This window comes from Bombyx mori, chromosome 10, assembly GCF_030269925.1.
Source record: "Bombyx mori chromosome 10, ASM3026992v2".
NCBI lineage: Eukaryota > Metazoa > Arthropoda > Insecta > Lepidoptera > Bombycidae > Bombyx > Bombyx mori.
Genome location: NC_085116.1, coordinates 17,022,279 through 17,033,739, shown reverse-complemented (window position 1 = coordinate 17,033,739; position 11,461 = coordinate 17,022,279). Strand labels below are relative to the sequence as shown.

Genomic DNA, 11,461 nt, shown 5'->3' with positions numbered 1-11,461 from the left:
CATCAACATGGGCTCGGAGACCATCATGTGGCCGCCGGGCGAGGTCCTGCCGAGGGCCAACAGCTGCGAGGAGCCACAGCCAAACAGCCAGGTGTGTTGCATTTCTACTTGCCCTAGCCATGCCATTACAAATATTTCGAGATTTGAGGGTAGAAATAAAAAAAATTAAAAGGAGCCATTAAATAATAAGGGTCATTCAGATTTAAAAAAATGCAGTATAAGCATTGCTTTGCTACGTATACACATGATTTAGATATTGCCAATTTAGTCCAAATGCAAATTAAGCTTACTAGTGATCAGCCCGTGTATCGCCACCTTTACTTAACTTTTAGATGCCGGCATTATAAAATAATCTGAAGCTAGTCATGCTTCACCAGTGGTCTTATTAAGAAACAGAACGGCGACAGTAGGCTATGCGTTGATTATCGTGCGTTAAACGCTATGGTAAAATATAAAAGTATCCACCGAACAGTACTTCACGAGTTTAGATTTAGCCCAGGGCTACCATAAATTAAGCATTGTGCCAGACACACAACTGCTTTCATTACGCCGCAAGGTCATTATTTCGAGTACACTAGAACTCCTTTTGGTTTAGCATATGTGCCATCTGTATTCATGGGTTTCTTCTTTTTGTCCACCTTATTCCACTAGGTGGGGTAGTTAAATGCGTTTAATAAATAAAATAATTGAGTCTGTGGGTAGAAAAGAAATGGGTAAAAATAAATGTAAGTCAAATCGAGATACTAGCAATTTGAAACGATTTACCTCTACCCTCAGTTGGTATAAAATCAGGTTCAATAATTATTGAGAAAGTACTTGGGAAATTTTATGGTGGAGACTTAAAATTAAATGAGTAAATGCTCATTCTTGGAGAAAAAAGTCACTTATTTAGGTCATGAAATATCTTCAGACGGTATACAGCCAGGTGCAACAAAAATTGACGGCCGTTTCGCAGTTTCCTGTGCCAAATAATGCTCATAGTGTGCGACAGTTTATTGGTTATGTTACTTTAGAAAGTTTATTCCCAGTTTTGCCGTGATTGCGCTTCCATTAACTGAGTTAAGAAAAAGAAAAATCATGGGTGTGGGGCCGTGAACATAACGCGAATTTCGAACAACTGAAAAACAGTTTATGTTCCAAACCTATGCTAGCTCTGTATAATCTTATGCTTCTTACAGAAATACAAACCGATGCGTGTAACTTAGGAATTTCTGGACTATTACAAAAACAAACTGACAACTCACTACGGCCTGTTATGTATTTTAGCCGGGTTACTAGGAAGGAAGAGAGTGTGTATCATAGTTAAGAGCTCAAAACCTGGCGGTCGTACAATCGCTTCGTAGGTTCCGTGTTTATGAAGTAGGTAAACATGATATAATAGAAACTGATTGTACTGTGGTTTGTGCTACGCTTACCAAACGCGACATTATACCACGCATTGCGCGATGGTGAGTTTTGAAAGAAGATTTAGTGTTGAGTATAGACCTGGTGAACGTATGGAACATTTGTAGACGCGCATAATAGGCATCCTGTTGACATGATGAACGTGAATCTTCTTAAAGTTACTGATTCTGTACTGTGCAATGTCAGGACGAAAAGCTTAGTTCGATTATAAAGCAATCTATACTAACATTATAAAGCTGAAGAGTTTGTTTGTTTGAACGCGCTAATCTCAAGAACTGCTGGTCCGATTTGAAAAATTCTTTCAGTGTTAAATAACCCATTTATTGAGAAAGGTTATAGGCTATATAACGCTAAGACCGCTTAGACCATCACTGTGTCACGCTAAGACCAATACAAGCGAAGTACCAGTAAAGAAACACTGGTTATTTTCCCTTTTGAGAGCTTCCGGTGCGTGCGCTGCAGAAACTTTTAAGGTTTCGCTAAAATAATGTGACAGAATTGTTCTCCTTTAAAAGATCTAAAAAAAAAATGTCCGTGATAGCATATGTCTATATGTTAAGGTTGGCTCACTATAACGTTTTTTTATGCTAACCAAATTTGTTCTAAAATAAAGCATTATTTGTGAACTATATTCCACGCGGACGAAGTCGCGCTGATGTTAAAGATAATTATGAACTAGTTCGAAAATTTTTTAAGGGAAATAGACTCGCAGTCCCTTTGGCTAAATGGAAAATTGTACGAATGCACTATGACGACATTTGTCACGTGGATCTAAATCATCGTTTAGCTTTGATTAAAAGCCAATATTGGTTCTTAAAATGACACGCTTTATTAGGAAATACGTGGCAGCATGTCTTTATTGTACACATGAGAAGGATAACTATGTTAAAAAAAAGAAGACTGTCTATATCCGATCTCTAAACCATCTGATACTATGCGCATGGTACAAATATATAACATGATGCCCTTCTGTAGGACATCTAAAGGGCACCAACCAGTACATGATCGTAATGAAAGATGCGTTGTCTAAATTTGTGATAGCTGAACTAACGCGTACTGTAAATTCAATCGGGACCATTCGTGCATTGAAAAATATATTAATAGGGTTTGTCCAGATACCCGAATCACGTGGTGACAGACTACGGGAAAGCTTTTACGAGTAGGTACTTTAAAAAAATATACCAGAAGATAAACAGTTTAGGCATACGTTAAACGGTATTGCTTGTCCGCGCGCTAATTGGCCAGGTTGGCCATCTAAGCAATAAAAAAAAAAAAAAAAAAGGTTGAACAAACTAAACATACAATTTTATGTGTTGCGGGCAACTGATCCTAGTGAAGCTACAAATAATTTAGTGAACTCCGTCAATTGAGGCACAAACAACACAATTAAAAGTAACAGCGGCTACAAGCCTTGTGATTTAATCTTTGCGCGCTCTGGTAGGTCAATATGTGATGTTTCGATTCCTGGTCTCGAACCAGAAACTGTGGACGCACGGCGTAAGATAGCTGCAGCTAGGGTAAAACAAGCGAGTACAATAATAACACACAACATTAATATAAAAAAAAAGCTCATGTTTATAAGAAAAGGCATTTTGTATCGTAGAGACAGGCGCCAACTGGTTAGTAGCGCCGCTAGGATTAATACCAAATTAGACGATTTATACTCAGGTCCGTATGTAGTAACTAAAGTAGTAGGTAACAATTGTTATCGAATTAGAAGTATATCTAAAAGGTTTACGAAGTTATAAAAACTTCACTGGCCTGGTATCAACAGATTCATTAAAGCCCTATAAAAGTATAGCCCATGTGTCCGATAGCGCTAGTAGTTCCGATGAGCAGCTCAAAACTGAAGACCTTATTGATTTATTTGAGAACTAAATGTTTTTGTGTGTTCCCCATTGCGGGAGCAATTGTTGCAGGATGGCCGAATGTAACGGACGTGACGTCAGCTGTCATGCCCTGCCGCCAGCCAAGCCGCCAAGCCATATTAACACGCCCCCTTCCGCCACAGCCACCGCCACCGCCACCGCCGCCAGCCAAAGCCAACGAAGGGGGGATAGTGTTAATAAAACAAGCCGTGCCAGCCATTTCTACTACTTTTCTGCATTCTTGCACAAATAAAAGAACTTGTCGTTACGCTGCTGGTTTTTATTGTCACATCATTTGCAACACAGTTGTACTATAAAACAGACTTCGAACTCAAATCTCGAGGTGATTAATAACAGGTTAGTGATAACCACACCAAGTGGACTGTGAGTCCGTCCACACATCTAGGCAATATAAAAAAACACATCAGCCCTAGCAATAGTGCTTCATAGAATCACCACTAGATTGGCATCGTGACCCACAGAAAATACGGCCAGAAACTCAGTAGGTTATGTTGTTGCACATGAGTTTGTCTTTGTCACATTGCCCAAAGCCCAAAAGCACCGAGAGTGCTTCAAAAACATCCGAAATGACATGTTTTAGGGCAACTGTAGCTGTTTAATGTTCTAATGTTTAGGTCAGTTATGTAACAATGCAGTCACAATAAGAGGGTTACTGTGACGCGCCATTTTATTTCTGACACTGTGTTCAGATATGTATCGGTTCTAAGTTTAAATCGTCGTGAAGATCTACATTCCTCAGACGCCATGGTGCTCCGACGGGTTTCCTGCAAAATCGGGACTATAACTTGGAGGAGGGTACATCTTACAACCATAGCATGTACAATGATGTCACTTCAATATAAAAGTTTTATACATATATATAGACATATCTGTATTGTATAATTGTATTTATTAACAATTCTAAGTAACTCTAGGTCCTCTTTCTCTTAACATACTAGTGTGTTTTCTAAGTAACTTGCTTGGTTCTACAATATCAGGGTCATTCTCATCTGCAAATTGATCCAACCTTCTTCTTAATAATTGTTTCAACTGTTCTATACTTTCTCCTCTTTCTAGTGCTGAAATGCCAATGATATCATCAAATTCAATCAATCTCTCAGGTCTTATCTCCTCAGGAATGGAGTTTAAAATATTATCCTTATCATTGTATGACTCTTTTATCCTGTGTAATGTTTCTTCAGAGCCAGGGAGATCCATTTTATTAATGGCAAGTATTGCTGGTTTATTTAAAAACTCCTTATTGTATAATTCCAGTTCCTTATTTAACAGCAGAACTGTTTCTAAGCATGAACGATTTGGATGTTTAGGGCTCAACTGAAAACCTTTCACATCAGCTATAAAGAGTAACAATTTGGTTCTTTCTACATGTTTTAAAAATGTGTGACCCAATCCAATATTCACATGAGCACCTTCAATCAGTCCTGGCAAGTCCGCGATAGATATCTGACGTTTATCTGCATATACCATGACACCTTTATTTGGTTTTATGGTTGTGAATGGATAATTAGCTATTCTGGGCTTGGCTCTGGAAATGGCTTTTAGTAAGGAACTTTTGCCAGCATTAGGAAAACCTACAAGACCAATATCAGCAATCAATTTTAGGTCTAAACGTATATGATGAGTTTGACCAAAATGTCCTAGGAAGTTGTTTTGTGGAGTTCCTCCTGGCCCTCCTCTCGCAATAATTACAGTTTGGTCCTCTTTATCGATAGAGCCCAGGACTGTGCCATCTTCTCTATACACGGTCACACCCAGAGGCACTTCGAGTTTGATATCCTCACCCGGAGTACCAATAATTTTCGTTTTACGACTATCTTCCCCATGACCGGCGGTGATTGTTTTACCTCTGAAATTACTCATGATACGACGTAGGTTCGCAGTTTCTGTTCCAACACAGTAAACGCATCCTCCTTGTCCTCCCAAACCCCCCAGTTTGGGAAGGCCGGTGCCTCCAGTTCCACCTTTTACATGAAGTCTAACAGAATCGATAAATTTGGACCGTAGATAATTGCGTGGTTTTTTTAATTCTTTACAAAACAGAGATCTAAATATGAGCACCATTTTCTCACTTACAATCTATAGCGTCGATTGATTGTAAGCTAAATATCAGTATCTAAACTATTTTCATAATTTAAAACATCTAACCAAACAAAATAACCAATGAACTTATTTTTTTAAGGGATTTTGTGACCTGGTAACTAAGACCTTTAGGTCAAGTGTTATTTTTAATTTATACCTATTCTTATTTTTATACAAAATGTGTGTGAAGTGAAGTGAAATGAAATGAGATGAGATGATATGGTATGAAATACAATCTCAATAAAATGGTGGTCATTAACTGAGACTTTTTAATGGACTTTTTTGAGGATTCCGAAAAGTTACGTTCAGCGGCTTTGTTTTATTGAAGCACGGCTCTTGTTAGGGTTCGTGTTAGCAACATCATCAGGTTTGAGCCCCGTGAGCTCAAACTAGGTAAGGGTGCGCTGAAATAGCCTCTTAAAGCTATCAGCTTAGGTAGGAAAAAAAAACAGATGTACGCTTATGGCACAGACTTTTTGGAGGGAACACGAGGCGTGAAGTTGTGTGATTTGTTTTATTTTGTCTAATTTCTGTTTCTACAGGATTAAATGTGTAATAACAGTGGTTTATTAACTATTTAGTATCTATGAAAGTGCACAAATGTGGGAAAATGAAACAAAGCCGCTGAACGTAACTTCTCGGGATCTTCCAAAAACTCCACTGAAAAAGTCTCAGTAAATGACTACCATTTTACTGAGATTACACTTCATCCCACATCATCTCATCTCATTTCATGCCAGTTTCATAATAATCACCTTCGTTTCATTTCATAATATCATTTTTCATATAAAAAAGTTATAATAAAATAAAAATAAGACTTGACCTAAAGGTCTTAGTTACCAGGTCATATAATCCCTTTAAAAAAAAGTTCATTGATATGATACGTAAAGTGTAAACATTACCATTACATACACTGATAATAATGTACCGTACAATGGGGTAAATAGGGACAAAATCGACCTTCAGATTGAATTTTAAAATAGTTCCAATTAAATAGTCACTGCTCAACCAAAGAATTAAGTTGAGTCTTGAACGTACCTAGGTGATAAAAACCGTTACATTATTTTAATTATTCATTTTAAAGAAATAATCGGTAAAATAATGGCCGTCCCAATTTACCCAGCGTCCGGGGTAAATTGACACGCTTATGGGTTAAATTGGGATATTTGTAAGGGTTGTCAACTCGCAGTACTGCGATATATAGGTAGGTGCCATTTAATTATTTATATGGACCGAAATGATGAATACAATCCATAATTTAAGCACAATACACAACATAGTGTAAATTAAGCTGGTTTCTATTCCGAAGCGATGTGACGTGAATGATAATCAACAATACAATGATCAAAAAAAGTATGTGCATGTTATATTTTAGAAAATTATTATTTAATTTCCTTAAAAATCACAACTCTGAAACAAAATCATAAAATAGAATAAAAAATAGAAAACAAAAGGACTAGAAATGCAATAATACAATTTTATTTAATCAACATTTTCGAAATAATCTTTGAGCAAGAGTAAGATATCAGGTGAAAAAAGTGTGTGTGTCCGCTCCGACGCACGACTGGAGTTTACTGGATATAAATATAAATTTGTGTCAGTTGAATACAGTAAAATATGGAAGTTACGTATTCTAGTGAGAATGATCCGGGAGTTGCGGAACACGTGGATGCGGTAATTAAGTAAGTCTATATAATTCACTTTTACAATTAATATATAAGTTGTCCATTCACTGATAGAAGGAATTGTTTATATTTAATAAGCTTTATTAATAAATGATTTGTAGCGGGTTATATTCGGGTATCAACCCACTAACAGTTGATACGTTCAGGAATCGAACCCGAACGGCGTCCGGCCACAAGCAAAACGATGTCGGTAAATTAAACGAAACAATACGAGAAATAGTTCTATATTACGACAACACGATACACTACAGATTATTAACAAATTAACGAGACACAAAACAAACGACTAACAAATATATGAAAATACAATAATGAGAGAAACGCGCGATCAGTACGAGGCTTTGTGGCGGACTGCCGGCGCAGCAGCCCGGCGTCACCTGCGATAACGCGGCCGCGCGTTGGCTCCTGATTGGCGCGCGCACGCATCACCTGGCAATGGTGATGCGTGCGCGCGCCAATCAGGAGCCAATCAGGCGCATAACGCATTTCGTGTGACATGCTATACTCTCTAGTACGATTTTGGTCCCCATAATTTTCATACCCCGGGCCTATATATGTAAATCGATTCTTAAGGAGTAAACTCCAATAAGATAAAAAAACAGCTTTATCTGATTACTGCCTATAATAACAAAAATAAAAGAAATTCTTTCTAAGCGAAATAACTAAACTCAATTAATTCACTCACTCATAATTGGATATCTCGGATTTTTAATTAATGTTACATTTAAAATCTGAGGCCTGTTTTTATTTGTGTGTGTTCGTTGTGAATGTTAACAAAATAGTGATTCGATGCGTGAATAGATTCTGAAATAACAAAAGTTTTAATTCGTTTGAGTTCTTTTAACTTTTAATTTTTTTTATTGCTATAAAGAACATACGACCGGGCAGATATTACAAGGTAAATGTCGCGAAAAAAAAGTAATTATTGGAGTTTACTCCTTAAGAATCGATTTACATATATAGGCCCGGGGTATGAAAATTATGGGGACCAAAAGCGTACTAGAGAGTATAGCATGTCACACGAAATGCGTTATGCGCCTGATTGGCTCCTGATTGGCGCGCGCACGCATCACCATTGCCAGGTGATGCGTGCGCGCGCCAATCAGGAGCCAACGCGCGGCCGCGTTATCGCAGGTGACGCCGGGCTGCTGCGCCGGCAGTCCGCCACAAAGCCTCGTACTGATCGCGCGTTTCTCTCATTATTGTATTTTCATATATTTGTTAGTCGTTTGTTTTGTGTCTCGTTAATTTGTTAATAATCTGTAGTGTATCGTGTTGTCGTAATATAGAACTATTTCTCGTATTGTTTCGTTTAATTTACCGACATCGTTTTGCTTGTGGCCGGACGCCGTTCGGGTTCGATTCCTGAACGTATCAACTGTTAGTGGGTTGATACCCGAATATAACCCGCTACAAATCATTTATTAATAAAGCTTATTAAATATAAACAATTCCTTCTATCAGTGAATGGACAACTTATATATTAATTGTAAAAGTGAATTATATAGACTTACTTAATTACCGCATCCACGTGTTCCGCAACTCCCGGATCATTCTCACTAGAATACGTAACTTCCATATTTTACTGTATTCAACTGACACAAATTTATATTTATATCCAGTAAACTCCAGTCGTGCGTCGGAGCGGACACACACACTTTTATATATACTTTTCTTTTACCTATAATACTTACATAAACTAACTGATAAACACATTAACCTTCTTTACATCACGCAATTAAGTGATAGTATAGGCTAAAAAATCTATTATAAGATATCGGTGACAACCCTAACAAGCCATCCCTATTTTGTCTTTTGGCGTTCCAATTTTGTGTTTTCTCGTCCCTAATTTTTCCAGTCTCGTTCCAAATTACCCTACATACGTCTCAATTTTCTCCAAAAAGAAAGGAAAAAATATACATTTTTTATTTTGTCGAAATATTGTATTTAAAAAAAGAATATTGCAACTTACCGTTTGTTGTGGTATTTCTAGGTGTATTAAAAACTTATATAAACTGTGATCTTATTGAAAAAACAACGATAATATTACTTTTTTTAAAAGTTCTTTAAGCTGTTTTAAAACGCACTTTTCAACCACTATTTTCAATTTAATTTGACGAATTTTTGGGACCAACTTAACTCATGTTTAGTACTTCCATAGTTAACTTGGTTTTTCTTCTATACATTGATAAATATTACCTTAAAGAAAATTAGGTAGATTCCGTGCTACAGGTACTTTGAGAATCTTCCGCAGGTTTGTCCCAATTTACCCCAGGATCCCAATTTACCCCATGTCATGGTAGTAGCTATGTACCATGACATGGGGTAAATTGGGATCCTGGGGTAAATTGGGACAAACCTGCGGAAGATTGCGGAAGATGGTAGTAGCTATGTACCATGACATGGGGTAAATTGGGATCCTGGGGTAAATTGGGACAAACCTGCGGAAGATTCTCAAAGTACTTGTAGCACGGAATCTACCTAATTTTGTTTATGTTAATATTTATCAATGTATAGAAGAAAAACCAAGTTAACTATGGAAGTACTAAATGAGTCGTCTATTATCAAAGGTGGCAATCTGTGCATTTGGACAAAACATTTTTATTGATATGTCAATACAGATTTATTTGAATATAATCGTCTCCTTCAAAGAATACGGTTCAAAACCTGCATTAAATAAAGGTTAATAGTTAACCTGTTATTTATCTAAGATGTCGTTCCGAAGAGTTTTGTGACTGCCAATGGAATACAAAGTCAATAATTCGTTTTTCTGATTTACCAATCATTGTCCAAAAGTCAGATTGCCGCCTTTGATAATAGTCGACTCAAATATGAGTTAAGTTGGTCCCAAAAATTCGTCAAATTAAATTGAAAATAGTGGTTGAAAAGTGCGTTTTAAAACAGCTTAAAGAACTTTTAAAAAAAGTAATATTATCGTTGTTTTTTCAATAAGATCACAGTTTAAAACTTATAGTTTTTAATACACCTGGAAATACCACAACAAACGGTAAGTTGCAATATTCTTATTTTAAATACAATATTTCGACAAAATAAAAAATGCATATTTTTTCCTTTCTTTTTGGGGAAAATTGGGACGTATGTGGGGTAATTTGGAACGAGACTGGAAAAATTAGGGACGAGAAAACAAAATTGGAACGCCAAAAGACAAAATAGGGATGGCTTGTTAGGGTTGTCACTGATATCTTATAATATATTTTTTAGCCTATACTATCACTCAATATTTTTTAGCCTATACTATCACTCAATTGCGTGATGTAAAGAAGGCTAATGTGTTTATCAGTTAGTTTATGTAAGTACTATAGGTAAAAGAAAAGTATATATATATAATTACATTTTTTCGCGTCATTTACCTTGTAATATCTACCCGGTCGTATGTCCTTTATAGCAATAAAATAAAATTAAAAATTAAAAAGAACTCAAACGAATCAAAACTTTCGTTATTTCAGAATCTATTCACGCGTCGAATCATGATTTTTTTAACATTCACAACCTCACAGACAAATAAAAACAGGCCTCAGATTTTAAATGTAACATTAATTAAAAACCCGAGATATCTAGGTTCCAATTATGAGTGAGTGAATTAATTGAGTTTAGTTATTTAGCTTAGAAAGAATTTCTTTTATTTTTGTTATTATAGGCAGTAATCAGATAAATCAGCTTTTTTTTTTCACCTGATATCTTACTCTTGCTCAAAGATTATTTTGAAAATGTTGATTAAATAAAATTTTTTGTGTTGTCCAGCTGGAGCACTGGGTATGAATACTCCAGAGGGTCCCACAAACAAGTTCGAAAAGGAATGGTAGCGAGCGAGGTGCGGACGTATTCTCGTGTGTATGCTTCGGTGGTTGCGGGTGAACTGTCGGCGTCAGTAAAGGCGCACGCGCGGCTTGCCAAAAGGAAAGCCCCCTCGGTCGCTACTCTTTGAATCGCGCCGGGAGCCGACAACGAGAGTCCCTGATTGGTCGCGGCGCGCGATCAGACGCGGCTGCCGACGCGGCAGGCGTTAGGGTTGCTATAAATTGTATTATTGCATTTCCAGTCCTTTTGTTTTCTATTTTTTATTCTATTTTATGATTTTGTTTCAGACTTGTGATTTTTAAGGAAATTAAATAATAATTTTCTAAAATATAACATGCACATACTTTTTTGATCATTGTATTGTTGATTATCATTCACGTCACATCGCTTCGGAATAGAAACCAGCTTAATTTACACTATGTTGTGTATTGTGCTTAAATTATGGATTGTATTCATCATTTCGGTCCATATAAATAATTGTATGGCACCTACCTACCTACCTATATATCGCAGTACCGCGAACTGACAACCCTTACAAATATCCCAATTTAACCTTTACCCGTGTCAATTTACCCCGAATGCGGG

The 11,461-nt window shown here is 36.8% G+C and overlaps 1 protein-coding gene and 1 long non-coding RNA gene across 2 annotated transcripts; one reads left to right on the top strand and one right to left on the bottom strand.

Annotated features, from left to right (window-relative positions):
• Nucleotides 1-147: 147 nt before the first annotated feature.
• Nucleotides 148-3,540, top strand: LOC134199570 (uncharacterized). The gene is made up of 2 exons (XR_009974122.1): nucleotides 148-2,649; nucleotides 2,687-3,540. It is a non-coding gene; the product is annotated as an uncharacterized LOC134199570 (long non-coding RNA).
• Nucleotides 3,541-4,150: 610 nt separating this feature from the next.
• On the bottom strand, nucleotides 4,151-5,479 carry LOC101746927 (GTP-binding protein 10 homolog). The gene has a single exon (XM_004921507.5). It carries the CDS (start codon nucleotides 5,352-5,354, stop codon nucleotides 4,194-4,196), a length of 1,161 nt encoding a protein of 386 aa, XP_004921564.1. The 5' UTR covers nucleotides 5,355-5,479; the 3' UTR covers nucleotides 4,151-4,193.
• Between the last annotated feature and the right edge of the window lie 5,982 nt (nucleotides 5,480-11,461).